The sequence below is a fragment of the Myotis daubentonii genome, chromosome 9 (genome assembly GCF_963259705.1).
Source record: "Myotis daubentonii chromosome 9, mMyoDau2.1, whole genome shotgun sequence".
Lineage (NCBI taxonomy): Eukaryota > Metazoa > Chordata > Mammalia > Chiroptera > Vespertilionidae > Myotis > Myotis daubentonii.
In genome coordinates this window covers 20,028,685-20,054,179 of record NC_081848.1, presented here as the reverse complement: position 1 = coordinate 20,054,179, position 25,495 = coordinate 20,028,685, and the positions used below count along the sequence as shown (strand labels likewise).

The window sequence follows — 25,495 nt, the reverse complement described above, 5'->3', positions numbered from 1 at the left end:
GCACATGGGACTATGGATCAAATGTATATGACCACATAGGATCGAAAGTGCACTAGTGAGATTTAATATAAAAATTAATGCCAAATAGATCTATCCCAAGTGGGGCTCTTGGTAGAAGCTGATTCAAAAGCATCCTTGACAGAGACTCTCATAGTCTAGAATGCACACAGAACCTCACAAAGGAGTCAGTCAGTGTCTGCTAAAACAGGGAGCACACACTGAAGAATCCTTTCAGGAACTTCTAAAACATTAATTGTCTTAACTAAGCATACTATTAAAAGAGAACTCTAGAAAAATGAGGAAAAAAATCACAATTGATCAAATCATCTCAATATTTTTCTGAAATGAATAATAATATTAAAAATTTAGTAGTAATCAACTTGTCTTGAATTATTATGAGACAGAGTGGCATAAAGAAACAAAAGCCTGCCCTGGCCAGTTTTGCTCAGTGGATAGAATGTTGGCTCCATGGACTGAAGGCTTCCAGGTTTGATTCCGGTCAAGGGCATGTACCTCAGTTGCAGGCTCAATTCCTGGCCCAGGTCAGAGTATGTGTGGGGATGAAATCAATCAGTGTGTCTTTCTCACATTGATGTTTTTCTCGGTCTCTCCCTCTTCCTGCCACTCTCTCTAAAAATTAATGAAAAAATATCCTTGGGTGAGGATTAACAACAACAAACAAATTTTAAAAATCCATGAAAGACTAATAACACTAAAGCTGACTCTGTGTTACTACTTTCCTAAAGTATTCTATAAACCTCAGATGCTAACCTAATACAAAATATATGATTAATGCTCATTTTCTATAGTAAAGAAAACTTTTAAAAATATATTAAATAAATGCTAATAGAAAATGAAAAACCTAATAATAGGAATTAAATAGCAATCTTAAAAGATATTTAGCTCAGTTCAATATTTTTATTCTTGGCACAGTTATAACCAGATCCAAGTTCAGGTTATCAACTTTTCTATGGTGCACAATTTCTACTTTGAATATTTCTTGGAATTACAGAATGCTTTGCTATGTAAAACTGTGAACACATTTTAAAAACTAAATAAGCATTTTTGAATCCCCAAATACTCATTTACCTGTAAAATAAGAAAAAGTGCCAGTTTTATGTAAATGCTTTTTTTCTATTCTAAAAATATTTTATGAAACATTGATTCAACAAACACTGTCAGTAAAACAGAAGTAGCATTTTAATGAATGGTAGACAACCTTTAATTATTCACTGTGTTCTTTGCCTTGAATTTCAAGTAATACAAACCAAAAATTGAGATGACCTCAGTAAAATCCAGTATAAAATAAACTGCAAAAATATCAAGATGTCTATGAGCAATGTTTAAGTGACAAATGGAACTCTTATTATGACAATTAGAAGAATTCATAGTGTTCAATGTGAGAAGTCCTTGGATTTATAGTAGAAGCTGGTGCCAAAGCAGCCTTGACAGAGACTCTCAGCCTAGAATGCACACTGTACCTCACAATGAGTCTAGTCTAGAGTCTGTTTGAGCAGCATGAGGACAGAATGAAGTATTTTTATTATAGTCTATGGGCTTTCTTTGAGTAAAGCCACTTGGATACCATTAAAACATTCTTAATAGACTATCAAGTGCACTAAGGACTGCCAAGTGGGTCACTGTAGCTATGAAAAAGAGTTTGTAAAATATTTGTTTGAATTATTTAAAGCTTTTGACATTATAAATGCATATTATAATTATTAGCTAATATATAACATTTCAAAATTCTCAGGCATCTGCTAGAACTAAACTCTTAGGAGTAATAAATATCAGCTAAACCTTGCTTAGTATCAATGTTCTACTCATCATTGAAATTTTCTATGGAAAACAGATCAAATAATATTTAAGTACTAATAATTTTTTTTACTATATGTTTGATCCTGTTTACTTCTTTTATTATATTTAAATGAAGCACATAGAAAGAGCTCTTAACTTAATAATTTTTGAGGGAGGGGCTAACAAAATGTTATTTTTATATCTTATAACTATATATTATGTGTTATGTTCCTGGTTATATTATTTTATTTTAAAACTTATTAAGTTGGTAATAGTAATCTCATTTTTTGAATGAGAAAACCAAACTCCAAATAAAGGTAAAGACTTGTTCACTTTAAACCATCAGTAAGGGATTTTAGATCTGAAGTAATAGGATTTTTAATGTTCATCACTTGATTGTATCAGATACACCTACCTCAGATGATGCCCATAAAAATGTTTCTCATTCTTTTCAGGAGTTAGCCTGAGTCAAAAAAAAAAAAAATTAAATGGTAATAGCTCCAGAGGTGTTCTATTCTAAGTTAATTGATCCATATATAAAGTTTTGAAATTAGATATATTGACTTTCAATATGGGTGGATAATTTTCATGCTTCTGCTGAGTATTTCAAGAGTCTGATTAAATGTCAAGCTTCCCATTGAAACCTAGGCAGGGCCAGAGTGATAGATGTATTTTTAGCTACTCATGACAGGTAGGTTGGTGGACAGAAAGAGAGGAAGGAAGGAGGGTCAGAAGGAAGGGAGAGAAAGAGAAAAGGAAGGGAACCAAAGGATGGCATGAAATGAATTAGGGCTTCCTAAAACCTATTGTAGATTAGAATCACATGTTGGTCTTTGTAAAAACCCAAGTAAAGTTTTCACTTAATGTTGTAGATAGATTTTTTGAAACAACTTTAAGTGAAACTACTATACCAAATTTTACCATAAGCTAATTGATATAAATGAGAGTTAAATTCCAACACATTTCATCAGTGTTATAACAAAACAACCTTACTGGAGAACCTGCCATAACTATTGTTACTAAATAAATAGTTCTGGTGAAAGAAGACCTTGGAATCTCCTCTTTCAACCATAACATAGGTAATTATAACATGTATTGAGATTTCAGTGCTACCCACAATATTTCCAATGTCCAATCTTCTGTTAACTCAATTGGTTTCAATCTCCACTCATCTGTTAAACTTGCCATTCAGTGATATTCCAAATGCCAATCTTAAGTGATGTTTTCTTTATGTAACTGGGCTATTTGACTTATTTGACATCATTACCTTCTTGAAATGGATAAGCCATTGTTCCTATGACACTGAATTTTCTTTATTCTATTTGAATTTTTGCAATCGTTTCTTTACTCTCACCCTTTGCACATTTTCTTTATTTAGCTTTTTTTGTGCCTCCCAGAGAACCATCTTCTTACCATATCTATTCTTCCTCGTTAATCTCATCTATTAGTACTTACGTGGTTTTGATTATACCAATATACTGACAACTTCTAAATTTAACTTTCATTGTGGATTTCCTTTCCTGGGCTTTAAACATATATTTGTCAATTACTAGAACTCCTTATCCAGGTTTCTCTCACACACTTCAAACTCAAATGCCCAAAAGTGAACTGACTGTCTTTCTCCTTAAACCAGTCTGATTTTGTGTATTTTCATCCTGAACTTCTGCCATCCTCTACCCAGTCCCTCAAAGAAGGTAGGATAATATTCCTGGACTATTTGTCTCTTAGTGTGTTTTACCTCCAGTATATTTCTTGAACAAATATCCTTCTCATTGTTATAATCATGATTCTATTTCAAAATTTTTTAGCTCTCATTTCTGTATGCAATATTTTCCTATTGTTTTTTTTTTTTCCTGCAGCCTTGCTCTTACTTGAATCCAACATCACCAGAATCAACTACAGCCCTTTGCTGACGAATGTTCAGTAGTGCCGCCCTGCATATAAGATAGCCACAAGCTCCTTAATATAACATATACACCATGTTAATCTGTGTTTAGTAATTTTATTTCTCTCCAATCAATCCAACCCTTTTTCTGACCACTCCCTTCCTCAGAGCTTTTACTCCAATAGTCCAAAACTGTTTGTGGTGGTCCATTCTTACCATCCAACTCCTTGTCTGAATGGCCATCCTCATTTGTCTCCTTTTACTGGAATATCTTTAGCACCCAATAAACTCTTCATCTTGCCAGCTCCAACAGATCTTTTAAAACTCCAAACTTATAACACCAACACAACCCTTGGTCTCTATAGTCAGACATGCAACTGCCTTTTCAATTGTATGCTAGATAGTATGACAAATTTAACCTCTAATTTAAACTGATTTTACTTCACCCACATTCCAAAGAACTGCTCTTTCTGTAGTCTTTCTATTTCAATAAAGAGAAATATTTTCTTGCAGTTGCTCAGTTACTCAGCTCCGAAGTCTTACTCCCGAACTCTTTTTTTTCCTCTCATTTTATAAAAATTCATCAGTAATTCCTATTACCACATTTTTATCAGAACCAATCATTTCTCATCACTTCACCATTACTGCTACCATTCTAGGCCAAATTATTTACAGCTTTCATGGCTATTTTGAAAATAGCCTCTTAGACTAGTGGACATTATTATTCCTGATTCCCCTCCCCCATGCCCTGCTTTGTCCTCAGCCTGGTTCTTCTCTATCCAGTAGTCAGAGAGAGCTTTTCAAATACAAATTCACATGTTCTCATCCTTGTCATACTCTAGCTCTCTTAACATGATTTAGTTTTCTTCAAAGCACTTATCATCACTTGATATACACTTCCTTGTATTTTTTATTTCTTCCCACTATAATGAAAGCTCCATGAGAACCCAGACCTTTTATTTTTTCACTTAGAACATTGCTGGTCTATCATGACTCTCAGCAATATTGTTAACAAATGAATGAATGAATGTAGCTCAGATGTCTCTTAATTCAGAAAGTTTTCAATGATAGATGTGATTACTTAAGCATCCCTTTCCCATGCTTTCTTTAGAATAGAATATATATTTGTATTATTTTACTAGAGGCCCGGTGCACAAAAATTTGTGCACTGAGGGGGGGGGCCCTCAGCCCGGCCTGTGCCCTCTCACGGTCTGGGACCCCTCGGGAGATGACCACCTGCTGGCTTAGGCCTGCTCCCCAGGGAATTGGGCCTAAGCTGGCAATCAGACATCCTTCTGGCAGCCCGGCAGCCCTCGGGGGATGTCCACTTGCCAGCGGGGAGCAGGCCTAAACTGCAGTCGGACATCCTTAGTGCTGCTGAGGAGGCAGGAGAGGCTCCCACCACCACCGCTGTACTGGCAGCCATCAGCCTGGCTTGTGGCTGAGCAGAGCTCCCCCATGTGGGAGCTCACTGACCACCAGAGGGCAGCTCCTGCATTGAACGTCTTCCCCCTGGTGGTCAGTGTGTGTCATAGTGACCAGTCATTCCCAGTAGTTCTGCTGTTAGGGTCAGTTTGCATATTACCTTTTACTATATAGGATAGAGGCCTGGTGCACGGGTGGGGGCTGGCTGGTTTTCCCTGAAGGGTGTCCCGTCAGGGTGGGGGTCCCCACTGGGGTGCCTGGCCAGTCTGGGTGAGGGGCTGAGGGCCATTTTCAGGCTGGCTGGAGACTGAAGCTCCCAGCCTCTCCTTTTTTTCTTTTTTAAATTCCGGGATTTATTTACCTTCTAAATTGAAACTTTGTTGCTGTTACTGGAGCTGAGAGCTGGCTTCTACTCACTCCAGCTCTGAGGCCACGGCCTGCTGAGAGCAGGTATCTGGGGTTTGTTTAGCTTCTATAATTGAAACTTTGTTGCTTTCGGAGCTCAGAGCCGGGCCACAGCTGGCGCGAACCTTGGCTTCCTTCATCACTGGAGCAAGCAAGCCTCCTGCTCGCTTCAGCTGTGTGGCTGCCAGTCGCCATCTTGGTTGGGTTAATTTGCATATCACACTGATTAACCAATGGGAGGCGTAGCAAAAGTACGGTCAATTACCATGTTTGTCTATTATTAGATAGGATACCACAATGTTTTATAGGTCCGGGTAACTATCTTCCATTAGACTGATCTTTAAGAATGGAAAACTCTCCTCATCTTTTTTACGTTTAGTGTTATCATAGTGTCAATCATCTAACACATACTTGAAAAACTTTTGGATAGAATGAATAAATGAATATGTAAAGGCTGAGCATTCTTAAGAAATAGTCCAGATCTTTCCATAACCATTAAAACAACAGTCCTTTAAACACATCTGGATCTAATGGATCAAATATGTATGGCCTTGAAATATTCCTAACATTTTAGTAAAGGCTCTGTTAGTTGAGCTTTAACTGTTAGTAAAGTAACATCTATTTCAACAATTAAATTTTGTGTATTTTCAGAGATCATCTATAGCTGGGTATTTAACGAATTCCCTTCCTTTGTGGCGGAAGACAGTCGGCGGTTCATTTCCCAGGAGACAGGCAACCTTTATATTTCTAAAGTCCAAGCATCGGATGTTGGCAGCTATATTTGTCTGGTGAAAAACACAGTGACGAATGCCCGAGTACTTAGTCCTCCAACACCACTCACTCTACGTAATGATGGTAAGTTGCATGGCCCTGATTGAAACATCAGACACCTCAAAGGTGAAAAATAAAGATGTAATAGTGTTTTGCTAAACCCTTGAACCTAGCACAAAAAAAAGTACAAAGGCATTTTCCATACTTAGAAACTCTATATTTTTGGTCTGAGATTATGCATACCTTAGAATAAAAATTTTGACATAGGAAGTTGATGATCTATGGATGAGAAATAATAAACATAATGCCTCCCAATGCCAAAAAAGGGGATAGATAATGTGAAAAAAATGAACAGTAGCAAAGACTCCACAGCTCTTTGCTCTTTACTGCCTCTATATAGCACATGTGCATTAATTGTGAGCATTTTATAGGTTCACTTTTCATTACATTTTTATATTAGCTACCTTCAAATTGAATGTTCAGCTTTTAATATTTCATGGTATAGTTATAATTGTTATTATTACTTTTTCAATAATAGGAATAGTTGGATCTTTAACTTTTAAGTGCAATTCAGGCAGATATGATAATTCTATAATTATAGGTATTGCCATCTAAAGGATCTTCAAATTTTTATAGACATTTACAGTTAAGCATTGCATTAAAGAAGTCATGTGCTATATTACAGTTGATATATGATATGTGGCTTGCTCTGTCATGCAATAAAAATCTATAAATGCATATTATGAAGTAAATTTGAAAGTGCTTATTGTAAAGCTTAAAAAATAATATATTTTAACACTACTCTTTCAGATGCTTGGGTTTAGATTATATGCTGCTGGAATGTATGTCCAGAGTTATATCACAAGATTTTGCTTACAACTTAGCTTTTCATCTATATATTTAGACTTAATAGTAAATATAATACAAGTACTTATAATAGTAATAATATTAACAGAAAGTATAAAAGCAGTAGCTCTTTTTGTGATGAGGAAGCTCATATTAGAGAGATGAAGGGACACAGCTAAGTAATGACACAGGAATAGATGAGAAACAAATACAGAATTTTGGAGACCAATTTAGAGTCTGTTGAAACCAGTCAGCCAAGAGGTGATGAGAAGTAGAATGGAAGCAGTGGTAATAGCATTCACAAGCAGGAGACATGCCTGGGATTTCAAGGAGGTAGATTTGCCAGGATATTATGGTTAATTAAACATGGGACTCTGGAGTAGGAGGAAGCTTTGACATAGTTCACTGAATGGGTGATGATTCATGGATCATGATCACCAACTGCAAATGGGAGTTCAACATTGCTACTCCATCCTACTAACTTTCCTTAAACTGGACTATGAGCCAACATCCCTTCACAAAAACTATATAAGTATCAAATTTATCTTCCTGCTAATAAAATTCAGACCTAACTACATCTTCATTCATATCATTCTTCCCTCCCCCTATCTTAATAGAGATAGAGATCATGTTTCTCCTCCTATAAGGACATCCCTTTATCTTTGTTGATTTTCATTCCCTCTGGCCTTTTCAGATCATTACACTATTAGTCATTATTTCTTACATCACCAATACCATGTCACTAAACTAAGAAACTATTTTCAGTCATCATAGTAATTGGATTTACTGAGGCAGTTCAAATTATTTACCTTTTTGTGTGAACATCTTTATTTTCAAAGAATCATGAGCTGAGCAATAATATGTAAAGGCTCATTAAAGAAATACAAATAAGTAAAATGAAACTGGTATTTTAAAGTTAGCATTTAAATTAAAAAGAAAGATATGGAAAACGCCTGCTAAATTTCAATTACATTTTTTGAATGATAGTCTTAATTAAGATTCTGAGAGAGGTTAGAAAATTTACATTTCCTCTTTCTGTAAATTATCTAAGGTTGTTGTTTCCATGGTCGTTCTTTGCCTACTAATGTGTATTTTTTTTAATCATAGTAATACTGTATATCCATATTGAATGAATGGTATAATTGTGGATGAGAGAAAACAAAAACAAAAAAAAACATTTCTTCCTCTCATCAAATCCCACTCCTTAAAGCCACTCTTTTTAACTTTTTTTCTTTTTTTCCTTGATGAGGTTCATATATAATGCTAGAAAATATCGATATTTCTTCTTTAATCAAGTTAAAGAAATCATCAATATGGTTAAGAAAGCTCATACAAAGAGTGTAAGATAAAGAGAAATGAGCTTAGGAACAAACCTTAAGTAATTCAAATTGCATTAAAGGAAGGGTAATGAATGCAAATCCTACAAAGATAATGATAAGAAGCCAGAGTTAATAGGAAAAAACAGTATTGTAGAGTCAAGGAAGCCATGGAAATGCGTGTTTGAATGAGGAGAGAAGGGAGCGCAGCTCAAGACGGTGGACTGGGTGCCTGTGTTGGGTGCCTGTCACCCTCTGAGACCTTCGGAGACAAAGCCATATCATGGGTGAGGATGCTGAAGGAGAGGAAGCAGTTCACTAACAAATAAGACATTTTGATAAACAGTTTCTGGAAATATAAGGATGTGAGTGAAAGGATTAAACAGGTAGAGAAACTAAAACTTAGAATAAAGTTTGAGGGATCTGAGGAGTTTAAAGGGATGAAGACCATGTGCCCAGTGGAAGCCTGAAGAAGTTCTGAAATCAAAGTCAGCCAAGGGTGGACATAAAAATGAGACTGAACAGAGAGGGATTGAAGGTATGTATGTTGAACATCTACTTCAGTGAAATATTGGAATCCCTTCTCTTCCTTTTCCTACATGCAAAAAGACCAAAGGGCTGTCTCTTAACAACATGGATGCACTTTTTATGGACAACTAGAGTTCTTAATGAGAACAATGGCCTGCATGCAAAAGCTCTTTCAGCAGATGGATGTCCACAGCCTGACAGCCAGTTCCTTGCTCCCATATCAAAGCCAAGAGGATTGTCCTGGCCCATGTGCTCATTTGGTTGGAGCATCCTCCGGTCCACCCAAAGGTGGTGGGTTTGATTCCCAATCAGGGTGAGGATTTAAAAAAAAAAAGCTGAGGGGACTTTCAACACACTGTACCCAGCCTTCTCCTCACCGCGCCTTTAAAGGGAACCAATTCTACATACAGGGGAACCATGACCACTTCCAAACTTCTCATACTTAACATTTATATACAATTCTAAGGTAACAGTTTCTATTTAAGAATTACTGAACTGTTGAGTGGTTACAGAATTTATACCAGGATAATGTGTGAAAAAAAAAGAAACTTTTAATATGCTAAAAAAAGGCTTCTTTTAGACTGGAATCATTTTTTAAAATAAAAAAAAAAACCCACAAAAACTTCCATATCACTATTTGATCTCTCTTTTAAAAAAAATTGAAAAGTATGTTCAAAAGGACACACTCCTGAATGTTTTCCCAAGTAGATGGCATATATTAGACATTATGTCTAAGATAAAAATTGAATACGATTGTGGATGAATCCATTTATTGCACCACGGTTGGCTGGACTTCCTGGTGGGTTTTACAAACCTCTCCGTGCAGAGACAGGCATCAGAGTAGATATTTCTGCAGACTTGGCAAACACCTCTGCAGGGGTTTGAATATAAAAATTACACTTAATCTGCTGTGACCATAGAGTTAGCTATAAAAGTCATTTCAAGAACATTGTGTTTTTATACTTCCCTGAAAAAAAAAGAAAAAAACAATAGTCATTTCTAAAAATAGTAGAGGCTATATACTTAGGCAAATTATTTCCTCTCAAGTACAAAGAAAATTTTACTTTAAAACTATTATGAAATGTCTTGGATTCTCTTAAAGCAAAGCTGGACACAAAATTTTCTTGTAAGTAGTTTTGTTGTGTGTTTATCCCCCCAAAATGTATCCCAGAAAGCAGGAATGTGGGCTGGAGTGGGGGTGAGGAGTGAAACAGTGGAAAGGTGGGCTGCATCATGGAGATGACCACTTCTGCAGGCAGCTGGAGCTTGAGCCCACAGGGCCAGAGCCTTACAAAATGCATTCAGAATAGGTCCTTGGAAGACTTATCCATGGGCATTCATTCATCTCCCATTCCAGGAAGGTGGCTCCGAAGGCAGTTCATTTCTGTGCGCCTGCATGTGCCCTCAAGTTGCAATCGTGTGAAACGGGTGACACCTGCACAGACCTGGTGGCAGTGGCAGTTGCAGGAGTGGATATGTGGGCCAAGATTTTTTTAACTGGCCCACAATGAAGGTCTAAACGTAGATGAGGAAGCTTTAGAAGACTGAAGTGCATGAGTGACATGATCAGAATTTCCTCTGTTGACGCTATGGAAAATTATCCTCACACACTCACTCGAGTAAATTGCATACCTACCATGTGTCCGATAATTTTTTTATATAGTGGAGGTACAGCAGAGGGGAAAACAAATATAATGACCATCCTTATGCAATTTACAATATAATACAAGGAGGATAGGTCTCTGAATATAACACTGCATCCTAGGATCTGCCTGCCCTCATTCAGTGTCCCATGAGGCCATCTCATATATCATTGCAATAAAAAACAAATTTAAAAATCTATCTCCAAAAACATTTATACAGATTTTTACTAATAGTGTGGAGAGTAACGAATGAGGTGCTGACATTACACATAACACAGCAACATTTATTAAACACGTCACTCTAACCACATCTCTCTTTAACCAAGCTTTCATATCTCTGCTCAACATACCTCTGCCTTTCCCACACAACACTGTGGCCTCTATTTTCCCTTTAGGGTCTCACTCTCTCTGTATTAAATATGGCAATTTCATTTCTCCTTTCATTTGAGTCCCTAGCCCAATTCTGGAAAAAATTTTAGCTTACTTTATTTTTATTTAATCAACAATTATATTTTACTAGAGGCCCGGTGCACAAAAATTTGTGCACTCAGGGGTAAGGGGGGGTCCCTCAGCCTGGCCTGTGCCCTCTTGCAGTCTAGGACCCCTCGGGAGATAACGACCTGCTGGCTTAGGCCTGCTCCCGGGTGGCAGAGGGCAGGCCCAATCCCTAGGTGCAGCCCCGGGTCGGGCTCAGAGCAGGGCCGATTGGGGAGTTGGGGCGCCGCCCCTGTCATGCACAGAGCAGGGCGGATCGGGAGGTTGCGATGCCACCCTCAGTCACGCTCAGGGCAGGGACAATTGGGGGGTTGGGGCACCGCACCCTGTCACTCACAGAGCAGGGCCCATCAGGGGAGGTTGCGGCGCCACCCCCTGTCACGCACAGAGCAGGGCCAATCCGGGGTTGGGGCACTGCCCCCTGTCACTCACAGAGCAGGGCCCATCAGGGGAGGTTGCGGCGCCACCCCCTGTCACGCACAGAGCAGGGCCAATCCGGGGTTGGGGCGCTGCCCCCTGTCACGCACAGAGCAGGGCGGATCAGGGGGTTGGGACACCACCACTCTCACACTCAGGGCAGGGCCGATGGGGAGGCTATGGCTCTACCCCATCACACACAGAGCAGGGCCCGTGAGGTGGGGGGGTTGGGGCGCCGCACCCTGTCACACACAGAGCCACAGGGCGATCAGGAGGTTGGGGAGCTCCCCCTTATCAGGCACAAAGCAGGGCAGATCGGGCGGTTGGGCGCCTTCCCCTGTCAGGAACAGAGCAGGGCCCATAGGTAGGTTGTGGCCCTGCCCCCTGTCACACACAGAGCCACAGGGCGATCAGGGGGTTTGGGCGCTGCCCCCTGTCATGCTGATCCCAGTGCCGGGAGACCTCGCAGCTCCGCTGATCCCAGTGCTGGGAGGCATATTACCCTTTTACTATATAGAATAGAGGCCTGGTGCATGGGTGGGGGCTGGCTGGTTTGCCCTGAAGGGTGTCCTGGATCAGGGTGGGGGTCCTCACTGGGGTGCCTGGCCAGCCTGGGTGAGGGGATGATGGCTGTTTGCAGCTGGTCACACACCCTTCAGGGTGGGGGTCCCCACTGGGGTGCTTGGCCAGTCTGGGTGAGGGGCTGAGGGCTGTTTTCAGGCTGGGACTGAAGCTCCCAACTGCTCCTTTTTTTCTTTTTTTTTTTATTCTGAGCCAGCTTTAGCTCTGAGGCTCCAGCTTTTCGGCCTCTGCTCCTGAAAGCAGGTACCTGTTTTGTTTAGGTTCTACAATCGAAACTCTGTATCAACTCCAGGTCTGAGATCCCGGCTAGCTGAAAGCTGGTTTCTGGGGTTTTGTTTAGTTTCTATTTTTGTAACTATGTTTCAGACTGCCAGCTCAGAGGCCTGCAGCGGCAGGCGGGGAACGTTGGAGTCCTCCGTCACTGAAGCAAGCAAGCCTCATGTTAGTTTCAAGGTACCCGGCTGCCAGCCGCCATCTTGGCTGGCAGTTAATTTGCATATTGCCCTGATTAGCCAATGGGAAGGGTAGTGGTCGTACCCCAATTACCATGTTTCTCTTTTATTAGATAGGATTACTACATGTGAGGCATTGTCTGAAAAACTTTACAAGTATTAGAATAAAAAGATGGAAGATATCCACAAGCAGATATTTTAAAAAGAAGTTGAAGTTGTTCTATTAATATCATAAGGATATTAAATGAATTTCTAAAAATAGGAATGGCCACCACATTCTGATAATAGGTTTAATTCTTCAAGAAAATATAACAGAGCATCTTCCCACAACCCACTATGTACAGGACCAGGCCCCCCATTCCTCTTTCCATCCAGATGGGATCTTCTCTTATAAGATCCCTCTCTTTCCTGAAGCACATTCTCTCAACACCCTTCTTTAAAGTGGCTCTATAGTAGTACAGAGAGGATAATAAAAAGAAGTAATGAAAAAAACAAAAACAAAATCAGAACCAGCCCCTGTTCCCTTTTCCCATCCCTGGAGTTGGATAGCAAAGAAGAAAAAATCATTGAAGAAGCAACTTGAGAAAGTGAGTGGGAATACATTTAGAATGCATGCAGAACGATTGCCTTTGTTAGAGAATTTATCAGTTGTCACAGTGGGGAGATAAATTGCTATTTGGTGATGAAAAGTCTAATGGCATGTTGTTGTCTTTTAATGAACTACAAGCAAAGTCATCAACTGAGAATGTACATATATGTAAACAACAGGTTTCCTTTTAAGGCAAGAAGTGTATTAACAAGGAAATTGTATACATAATTACCTACTTACATAATCAATGAATTAGCTCCATTAATTTACTAGTGAGTAATGCAGGTCCTAGGAGCCATGGAAAAATATTCTAAAATGGCATGCCTTGAAGAATGTGCTAGGCTGAGTAGTGGTCTGCAAGATGTACATAGCCTAATTCCCAGAAACTTTGAACGTTAATGTATATGGTAAAAGGACCTTGCAGATGTGATTAAGGACACCCAGGATTAGTTTGGATTATGTGGCTAATTAGAGTCAGCCCTAAATATAGAAACAAGTGTCCTTATAAGAGGATGCAGAGAAAGATTTCATTACAGAGGAGAAGAAGGCAATGTGATGATGGAAGAAGAGATTAGAGTGATGAGCTTGAAGATGGAGGAAGGGGCCCTGAGCTAAAGAATGTAACAAATGCAGAAACAGAAGATGGAAAGGCAAGGGATGGGTTTTCTCTAGAGCAGTGGCTCTCAAGCTTCCTAATTCCGCGACCCTTTAATACAGTTCCTCATGTTGTGGTGACCCCCAATTTCATTGTTACAAATTGAACATAATTAAAGCATAGTGATTCATCACAGAAACAATATGTAATTATATATGTATTTTCCGATGGTCTTAGGGGACCCCTGTGAAAGGGTCATTCGACCCCCAAAGGGGTTGCGACCCACAGGTTGAGAACCGCTGCTCTAGAGCCTCTCAGAGGGAAGGTGGCCTTGCTTGCCCTCAAGAGAGGCCACCTTGATGGAGGCCAAATGAAACTGATTTTGAACTTCTGGACTTCAGAACTGTAAGAAAATAACTGCATGTCATTTTATACCACCAAGTTTTTGGTATTTTATTACAGCAATCATGAAAAAATTAATACAAAGAGCAAACAAAAATTTGGGACACATTTTTTCTTACTCATCTTGTGAATATTTGTGGTTATTCGAGTAGTGTGTTGGGACTGCTTGTTCCTTCTCCCAAGAGTTGATAATGTGCATCTCTTCACTTCTTGGTAGCTTCAGATCAGTCATCACAGGGAGTAACTACAACATAAAGTATCAAAGGCTACACATCAGGGTTCCTATCTACCTCCAACCCCAGAGAACTGGTGGTTAAACTGCATTCTGATAGTAATTCAGCACCTAAAATCACAGTCACTGAGTCAAAAGTAACATTTGATGGAATAAGCATCAATTTACATGTACCTTTGTTCCACCCCAATTCTCTCTGGCTGCTTTGCACCAGATAAAAGCACAGACTGAATGAATTCCGTGTTAATCTGTTTCTGATCCCTGAAATTTGTTCTGGCACTCAAGCAGTATGATGCAGCAAAGTCACTCTTATTTCCTGACCAGTGTGGTTATCACAAAGAAATATGACAATTGGAATGGCTTTGGGTATTTATTTTTCCATTTTCTCTTCTAAGTTTTGCTCCTTATGTGTTGAATATCCTGCTCTAAACCCAGGAGACTTTTTCTTCTAATCTTTGTTCAGAATTTTCAATTTATGCATCCTTTCAAGGGGACTTGGAAAGCTGGTGACAATAACACTCCTACTCAAGTCTATATAACTATTCAAAAGAAGCTGAATAAATCAAGATTTTATGTCAAAATTTGCAGGAATATAAAAACTTATTTGGCTTTTATTAATCTTTTATTTATTTTGCTCTGTCTCTCAGAAGCTTATCATGCTGACGGGTTACAAATTAAATAAAAACATCAAAAAATCATTGGCTCATTTTTGAATAAGATAAATACTTTGCTTGCTCAGCTGTCCTTGACAGTCATTCCATACAGTTCAATTTCTCCTCAAACAGACTTATAAAAGCAATTTGCACTTCTATCCATAGAGACAACAATTATTATCAAGAAAAACAATGTGCATTATTTCATCAACTCTCTCAGTATGTCTTTAAAACTTTGTAGATTTAATAAGTGCTTACAAATAAGATAAATTTCCTAAAAATGTACCTACTTTAGGCCTTTCCCTGGTTTCTAACATGAAAGCTTGTTATTGTTATTTAGGGGGGAAAATCCCAAAGGATATCAATTTTTGAGAACTGGCATTGTAATAGTGAATATATAATTCTAAATATAACAAACATGAATTTTGAGTTATTTTTTTTTTAAGGGTAGAAAATATATGTTCTGTTATCCTAGTCTGACTTTCCTATTGTCAGACTAACCTAAACTGTCTTTGTTGCTATATTTCATTTCTTCATTTAATAATCTGCAAGCTGGCATTCAGCCTCACCGCACTGCTCAGGGTGTTTCCTCAAAATCAGTCAAATATCTGTTAATCAAATATATCAGCGCTTTCTCAGCCTTCATCATGTTTTACCTTTTTGCAATCTGTTTAAACATAAGAATATTTTATTTTCTTGAAGTACTGGAACAGTTTCATCTGTACCTTCTACTGTCTCTTCTCAGTGTACCTGTAAGTCAGTCATTCCATTTCACAGTCCATCTGGATGTGTCCATTCATCCATTTTTTCTGGCTTGCTTAGACTGTTCCAGAAAGGATTTAAGGAGGCTTATCCTTCTAAATGTAGGTGTTTCTCCAGGATTCTGCTCCTGAGACTCATCTAAACTATTTTTCTTTAGGGGGCACTTCGGTTTCTGTCTCCAATTTAGAATTTTCCCAGAACTTCTCCAGCCGATATCTGTATTGTTAGTAAGATCACCTTTCTTCTAAACATCAAACAGAAATGTGTCTGGATCAGTTAGCATCCTCCTAATATTCTGACTACTTATATATTCCATAGGGGTGGCAAACCCTTGGAATTCTACATCTCCAATGTCATTCTCATCCATCCTCCCCTTTCTATTTCAGCCTACAGCGCTCTTTACCTCTTGTCTAAATCAGTGGCTTTTAACTGCATTTTTCTACAATTCACTCTTTATGCTCACTTTCTAGAGTATCGCCACATTCCAGGCTGTAGAAGAAAGTAGAGGCTGCAGTTGCAGTGGCAGTGAGCTAGCTGAAAGACCATCTCCTTCACCCTCAATCAAGAAGGCTTACAGTAAAGTTCATGAGAGTGGCATCATTACAGAGATTTAAACTAAAATCTATTTTGATTAATTTTGTTTAAAGTAAATTTGTTACAAAGTTAGGTTTATCCTTGGACAAGAAACAACCTGTCTGTGATTCAATTTATTCATCTGGACATAAGGATAGCATGGATACTCATCTCATAGGGTTATTGTGGGGATTCAATGCAGTAATACATACAAAGCTATTAGAACAGGGCCAGTTACACAGTCAGCTTTAGTAAAGGTTAGCTATTAACACAGTATTTATAACTCAATTCCCACTTTTCACTAGTGTGGGGGGTCATAACAGTTAAGAACTACTTTCCAAGGTCGTTTCTATGATTGTAGTGTTTGTTTTGCTATTGTTTATTGTGTAAATTCAACTCCTCTGTCTACAATTGAGGATTTCACAAGGGTTGGGGGACAGGTTATAGCCTTGGAAGTAGTTTTATATTTAATCACTTGTCTTCAGTTACTTTTCATTCAAAATTTACCCCAGAATTTTCTGAGTCCATTCCTTTTGTTCTCATTCTTTCTTCTTGAGATGCCCTCTGAACTCCTAGCTCTGCCTGCAAGTATTTGAATGACATCTATTGGTTAGTTACAATAAACAGGAATAAAATCTACCATATAATAAGTATAGTTTGAATTTTATTATAAAAGCATTTTTATGTTTGTCCATTTTGAAATTCATCTGCCACTTTGATAATATTAATCCATACAACCATGTAATATCTTTATAGAAATTATATTTTCCAGATTGATATTTCACTACTTAGTAGAGCTCAGTTCACCTGAAAGCTTAGAGATTTTATTATTCCCATATTAAAATACTTCCCACATTAAGATGCATTCCAAAATAATCAATAAATGCCACCACCAACTCAACCCATGAGGTCTATTTTGTTTTGCCAACATGCTTCCCATACCTAGGTATTTCACTAGTCACAACAAGACATCATCCCTCCACATTACATCAATTCACTGTTTTTCCTTTGTGGGTTTTTTTTTTTTTAATAACATTGAATACTAAACTTTCTCAAAAGCATTTGAAAGTCTATAAAACAATATCTAATAGACCAGCATTTAATAGTGTGATTCTCAAACACTTGCATGAGAATAATCTAGGATGCTTGTAAAAGATGGAAATATTGAAGTATACCCAAGATCTACCCAATCAGAATCTCTGGACCAATCCTAGAAATCAGCATTTTTACCTATAAAAACGTTGTAAGGTGAACAAATTCTCCATAAATTTGTTCTCTTTTTGAGACCCAGGAGTGTCACTGCTCCCCTCCCTCCCCAAAGGACACCAGCAGTCCTCTTCCATCTGAAAGTACAAGAGATAATTAAATCTACATTAGCTCTCTCATCCCTAAGAAGAGAGACCCCTGCTTCTCCCAGGTCCCCTGAACTGTACTAAGCCAGCAGACTGTGTAGTGTCTTTAAGAATATCCATGAGCCTCTAAAGGCTGCATCCTTCAGGAAATTTCAAAAAATAAAATCCTAGCCCGTGGTAGGCAAACTGCGGCTCGCGAGCCACATGCGGCTCTTTGGCCCCTTGAGTGTAGCTCTTCTTAAGCCTTAGGAGTACCCTAATTAAGTTAATAACAATGTACCTTCCTATATAGTTTAAGTTTAAAAAATTTGGCTCTCAAAAGAAATTTCAATCGTTGTACTGTTGATATTTGGTTCTGTTGACTAATGAGTTTGCAGACCACTGTATTAGGTTTTTTCAAAATGCTGACATGCCGAGCTCAAAAGGTTCGCCATCACTGGTATAGACCTACTCTTTCCCCAAGAGGTCTCAGGAGAAACTGGGTCTTCAAGGGCACCACCTGACTCCACTGGTGGGGCCACTCTGTCCCTGGTATTTCTTCAGAGAGAAGATTGGGAGAAAGAGGTAGTTTAAGAACTGTGTGCAAGTTGACCTCACCTTGTAAGTCCCAGGAATCTGCATTTTCCATGGCACTTCCCAGACATTTCATGCATTTAGTACAATCGAGAACTACTGCTCTAGTGATTACTTGCTACATATTGTGGGTGGTATTCTTTTGTGTGTGTGTTTTGTTTTTGTTGTTGTTTTATTAATGTTACATACCTCTTCAAATTTTTAAAGCTCTTCTTCAAAACAGACAGGATTTTCAAACAAAAGGTGAGTCATGTTGGGGAGAATCTTGCTAATAATTCAGATTCCTGTGTCTTTCCCTTAGATGTTCAGATTCAGTGGACATGAAGTTGCATTAGAGATGTTTGTTTTTGAGTGCATCCAGAAATGTTTATGTTCAGTCAGGTTAGGGAAGGTCTGGCATTTTATTTTATTTCAATAAGCCACTCTCAATCTTTCTATTAAGATGCCCATTTTTTTTATGGTTACCAGTTTTCCTTATACTTTCCCTTCTTGCACTTCTGTTCTTAATATGATCTACCTGACTTTCTCTGAGCATCCAATAAAGTATTAAAAATAACCATAAGTCTCCCTATGAATCATTTAAAATGACTTCCTTCCATTATTTTTCTCCTGAACTAATTCTCACATTTCATCTCAGTTAATTTTTCAAAAATTGAGTAACTCTATGGCAGATATTTTAAGGTTTCCCTTACCTTGCAAGGATATTGAATTTATATTCTTATTTATATCTGTCTTTATTAAATTATATTCTTATTTTGTGATCACTTTTATTATCTAGTGCTAAAAATCACATCCAGGATATTGAGGGTTCTAAAACAATTTCTCTGGAAAGTAATTTGTAATATTTCAAGAAGTGTTTTTTCCACAGGTCACCCCAATGAAATATTTCACAAATTTGTCATAAAATAACAAGATTTATATTTTTTAAACAAATGTACTGAAACGCATGTATTTTAAAAAGTGTTGTGTTCTTCAAAGTAGACATACCAGGAGGCAATTTACTTATATCAATATAATCTTGCCATCATTCAAAATATTTTAAAACTCAGTGGTTCATCTTACTAGTTTATACCCCTTGTCTTTCAGTGCTGTGGAGGGGAGGTAGCAGCTGCATAGGTGGAAGGCTTGATAATGATTAATTAATGTTTTTCCTACGCACCAGGCACTGTGTTGAAAGCATTTCATAATTCTCTCTTTTAGTCTTCACAGCAAAACAGCATTTTGAGCTTGTATTTTTTTTTTTTGTAGTCAAAGAATCTGCCAGTAAGACAAATAACATGTTCTCTTACCTATGTTTGTTTGACTCTAAAGAGTATACTCCTAAATGTTATATTTTATTGGTCAGTTCCCAGTGGGTTAAGGAACTCGCCCAAGGTCCTAGTTGGTGGAAGATATGGAACTAAAGCTCACTTGAAGAGAGTTTTTTTCCACTGCATCATTATGCTTTCCTAATGATATCAATGCCAAATTGGGGTCTTGGATTACTTTAACAATATCAGTTAAAATAAAATTTAAAAGCTTTGTTAAGATATGATCCTCGGTATAAATAGGAGGCCTATTATAGAAACAATATTTACTTCTTCACAATTTCATCAGACTAGATGTTATGAGGATTTTTCTTTTTAATTTATCCAAAAAAAAAAAAAAAGAGCGAAAGAGAGAGGAAGAGAGAACTTGTCAAATTTATGACAATAGAAAGTAAAGGGTAACCAATATAAGTAGAATTGGGCTTATGCTGATCTTTGGGAATGATAGCATTCATCTATAGAGAATATAAGTTTGCCTGCTTTATAATGTGTTAAGTATCTGTCAAAATATCTGTCAAGAAAATACATAGGCTAATTTTCTTAATAATTAGTAGGGTCTGGTTAATATTAAGTATGCCTTTTTCTTTAAATTCAGGTTTCTTTTAAAATGTCAGAGTGTTCAATAAATTAATTATAGAGAAAAATAAAATAAAGAATGAGCTTAATCCAGAATTCGAAAGAATATCCCTATAACTCATTGTTTTAAAAAATAAATTAAAGCCAACTTAAAGAAAGACTTGCTGTCATTCTGACATCATGGTGATCAAATACACATGCTACAAATCTTATAATGATCAACATGCAAAAGACTCATCTGTATAAATAGCTGCCCTGCCACAGGTTGCTCAGTGCCACAGGCCCTTCTGACTTTGCCTTTGTTTAAACAAAGACATATTGACAAGAAGCTTTTAGACAATTCGAAATTCAGAAGTGTATGAAAACAGAAAACAAAAAACAAACAGTGGGAACAACGTAGGGGTTCTGTCCTCAGAAATGGACTCAGGCAGATCTGTACAAAAGCAGCAGATCCACTGTCTCCAACCTCTCTGCCCGCTGAGGCACAATTCTTATGCCACTCAGACTAAAATTCCACCATTGAAACATTCCTTTAGATGGGGATGTTCCCCGAATGGGGATCTGGCCCTGAGCAAGTCTGCCTGGGGCTGGCCTGTAGTTTTCGGGCTCCGGCCTTCCTGCAGGGAAGATTTCACATACAAGTCCAGGTGATTTTGAGGGTATGTGAAACAAGGACGGACTTGGGACAGAAGAATCTGCAGGAGAGAGCCTCGGTGGGGCTGTTTTGCTCTCTAGAAATGTCATAGGAAAGAAATGAGCCCAGGTGGGGCTGCTTTAGCCCACTGGAAAGTCAGAGAAAAGGGTTTAGCCCAGGACTGGACGAGCTGCCACTGCATTGTTCCCCTGGTTGCAAGTCTCCTGGGGTCCCTTGGAATTCAGGAGATGTGGCCTGTGGGGGAAGATGAGGGGGCAGGGGAAGAACCAGGAGTGCTCCCAGGAGGGAGAGCACATGCTGGGTCATTGGTTTTGAGAGGTTTTAAAGGTTGGGAGATTAGGGGAGGGCTTAGGGGAGATTTCAATAGAATATTCATCAGCTGGAGCTGAAATACATGTGAGGCCCACATATTATCTCCAGGGACCTTCTGTATCTGCTATAAATTGCTGGGCCAGTTTGTTCAGCTCTCTGCTCAGTTTCCCCATTCTACTTGCCAAGGAATTTTCCTAGCTTCTTACTATCCTGACTCAAAGAAGCATTATGTTTTCAAAGATGAAACGATACTGAGAAAATTAGAGATCAGTAATTTTTACTTTAGTGTATATCAGTTCAACCATATCTTTTTTTGTTTTGAACTTTTTACTGAGACAACTCCCCAAAGAGAAAGGAATGTGGATTATATGAGGAGAGAGTTGGATAGAATTGGAAGGAATATATATTCAGGCAGAGAGCTTTTGAGCCAGATTTTTTGAAAGTCTGTATTTTGAAATCCTAGTTCTGCCTCATTTTTAACTAAGTGACCTGCCTATTCTAAACCTTGGCTTCTTGATTCGTACAACAGTGATTAAATAAGCCTCAGTATGAATAGGAGGCCTATTGAATTTTTTAAACAAATGTACTGAAACTCATATATATGAGTCATACAACAGTGATTACATTTACCTTAAGATTGTTATAAAGATTAGAACAATTATGCATGTAAAGAATCTAGCAAAGTTCACAGTTGTTTTGTGGTTTTTGGTTTGTTTGTTTTGTGCTAGAGATTCAAGAACAATAAGACATTCTTTGACCTTCAAAGAACTCATGGTATCATGGAGAAGACAGACAAGGTGGCAGTTCTGTTAAAAGAAGCCACATCACAATGTGCAAAGAGCAAAATAAGGAGGTATCATATGTCAGGGTGCAAAGAGGACAGGAAGGAGCTCCACAAGTTTAGCAGGGGCTTTGCAAAGTGGAGTTGACGTTTGAGCCCAGTGTTGGAAAAAAAGGAGCTTGTCAATTGCCCTAATTCTGGGCTGGCATTATAGACAGAGGGAAAACATAGGCAAAGGAACTAAGGAAGGGAGGTAAATAAAAAGAAGTGGGGTTATCTTTCAAGTTTCTGTCTGAGGCTGACTCTGCATCTATGAAGAAAGCATACATAGCCCAGCCAGAGTGGCTCAGTGGTTGAGCATTGACCTATGAACCAGGAGGTCACGGTTTGATTCCCAGTCAAGGCACATGCCTGGGTTGCGGGCTCAATCCCCAGTGTGGAGGCAAATCAATGATTGTCTCTCATCATTGATGCTTCTATCTCTCTCACCCTCTCCTTACCTCTCTGAAATCAATAAAAATATATATTAAAAAAAGAAAGAAAGCATGTGTAGGGACGGGAGGGGATTCATTTTCACTGACTTACTGTAGAACACATGGCATACAATCCATTCCCTATTTAGCATGTGGGGAAAACCATGGACTCTGCAGCCAGACTTTCTGTACTCAAATCCTGTCTGTAGCATTTAATAGCTATGACTTTTAATCAAGTTTTCAACCTTTTGTATTCAGTTTCCTCAGAGGTCAAATGGGGATAATTATTAGACCAATTCAAAGGGTTGTGAGGAATGTAGTCCACACATCTATAGGAGTTAGACAAGTACCTGTTATATCGTAAACCCCATATAAACATTGAGTATTACTTTTTGTTATAATATTATCATTATACATAAAACAGAGATTAGTATATGACCTGAAATGTCAAAATAGGCCTCTAATTGTAATTTTAGGTTTTAATTTATCTCTACAACTTTAGAAATCTAATGAAAATGTGACAAAAATAAGAGGGGAATGGTTTGTAACCTACAAAGATAATTCACAAATCCAATAACCAGCAATATTTAAAAAATGATAAAACTCAAAGACACAAGACCTTTAAAATTATATTTGCATATGTCATTAACTTGCTTATTTCCTAATACTTTATTTTACTAAACCTACTTAAGCTTGTGGAACAGGTAGATTTGTCTAGCTAGGTTTGCTCCTCAAACACTCTCAAACTTCAAATGAGAAGTAAAGAAAAATGTTTATCCAAACCAATCCAAGATAGTAGATCAAAATTTTAATAGAAAATTGAAATCAAATATTCAGTGAGATAAACTTATGGACAATGGTGGAATCCAGGCTGACCCAAACACTATCATGTAGCTAGATAGCAGTTAATCAATTTATGTTCAGGCACTCCAGGTACAATGAATAAACTTCATTTCTTGATTGCTAGAGCCACAATGTAAATAAGAATATAGAGAAATAAACATAATTATAATTCAATGATATATGCACTAAAATAATGGTTTCAACTGGGAAAATAAAGAATAGAGTAAAATCGCCTTAGCTGGTTTGGCTCAGTGGATAACAGTGTCGACCCAGGATGAAGGGTCTCAGGTTCGATTCCAATAAAGGGCATATACCTTGATTTAAGGTTCAATCTCCAGCCTCAGTAGGGGTGCATGCAGCAACCAAACTATGTGTCTCTCTCACATCAATTCTTCTCTCTCTCTCTGTCTCTCCCCCTCCCTTCCACTTTCTCTAAAAATCAATGAAAAATTAACCTATGGTGAGGATTAACAAATTAAATAAATAAATAAATAAATAAATAAATAAATAGAGTAAAATTAATTCACTTAAAATTGGGAGATGAAATTTGAGTATGATTTTGAAAGCTGAATGGTAGTTTATAAATAAAGAAAAAGTTCAAGGAATTACAGAGAGAGGCAAAAGCATGTGGTTGTAAAGTATTGTGTGGCTACAGTGCGAGATTTATAACTTGAAACTTACCTACTGGGTAAGTTTCAAGTTATGAAAGGTTTTGAATGCAATGCTAAGGAATTCTGACTTTATTTTCAAAACTATTGAGTAAACCGTCCTGTAAGCAGGAAATTAGCATTAAAAGTTTTATTATTGTTGTTTGTTGTCCTTTTTAAATTTAATTTTTAATTATAGTTTACATTTAATATTATTTTGTATTAGTTTCTGGAGACTGCATAGTGGTTAGACAATCATATACTTCAAAATGTGATCCCCTTGATATTTCAAGTACCTCTTGGCACCATACATAGCTTTGTTGTTTATTTGCTTGCTTACATTCAGGACAATAACTCTAATACTAGTAGAAAGGAAAGACCAACAGATTAAAATGTTGATCTGGAGTCTGGAATATTTTTTTTGAAAAAAGGAATGAATTGATAATATCCTATAGCTCTATTCTTCAATTAACTAATGAAAGCCAAATGCAGATGATATAGGAAAATCTAGGTTTCTTTTTAACAAGCAGATAGAGTAAGGAGTTAAAACAGTACAAAAAGATGAATTTGCTTATAACAATGTAGGATTTCAAAAGACAAGTTAGAAAACATCAGAAAGAAAGCTATACTAAAGGATAATTAGAAGTAGGATTGGGCTAGATAGGGGAGTTCAGATTTGATGATGATGATTTGACCAGTAAGATAATTAGAATAGCTATACATAACTAACTATAAAATAAGGGAGAACATAATTAAGATCATTATAAGTAACACACCATGGTAATTTAGGAGTAGGTGACAAGATTTCTTGCTGAGGGAATTACAGAAGTTTTTTGTTTTTGTTTTTTTTTGTTTTTTTCTCCTGCTTCATCTTCAATATAATTTTAAGTAAGTTTATCGGTAAACTAAATTTTAGTGTGCATGGGATGATAATGTAATTTTAGATAAAAACTAATAGCATGTGGGAAGACTAGTGGCCAGTTAAGGATAAAGTATACTTTGAAAATAGCAGGCATTTCAGTTACATAGAATATTGGATGCATGAAGGGGAAGAGTTAGAAGTAAATTTGAAAAGATAATTTAGGTCTAGGACACTGAAATCTTGGAGTGGAAAACTGAGAGATATAGATATTAATAAATAAATAGACCTTCAGTATGCATTTCAGCAGTTGCAGTCAACTCTCTTGGAATAATCTCTCATATCCCTAGTTCAGTCTTATGTAGAGATGCTATTCTGTCTTGATGACATACATATTTATATCAGTGATCTATTCAATGTCCTGACCTCCCAGTTTCTTGACCTCTTTGCTTCCCATGAAATTGTACTCCATCTCACCTTAACCACCCTTTCATTACATATGTAAAAGCCTGAATTTTGCCGTCACCAATTATTCTGCCTTTACCAAAATCTCAGATTTTAAGTAAACAACTTTCTGCCACAGGCTCCTTTCTGTCTAAATAATGTTGTCCAGCACTTTCCACTCAATTCTTCAATCTCTGACTCCCGATCCCTTTGATCAATCCACTAGGTCATTGTCCAACACACCTTCATGTACTAAAGTGCCTTCCTTTTCTAGCTTAGATTTCCTGGTAGCCCGGTATAAATAT

At 37.7% G+C, this 25,495-nt stretch overlaps 1 protein-coding gene across 1 annotated transcript in view; it reads left to right on the top strand.

The window, feature by feature from the left end:
• Nucleotides 1-25,495, top strand: part of LOC132241738 (contactin-5-like) — a 184,688-nt gene that overhangs the window by 143,897 nt on the left and 15,296 nt on the right. Inside the window, exon 6 of the mRNA XM_059710644.1 lies at nucleotides 6,164-6,367. Coding sequence (XP_059566627.1) covers nucleotides 6,164-6,367 — 204 coding nt within the window. The remainder of the gene's footprint in view (nucleotides 1-6,163; nucleotides 6,368-25,495) is intronic.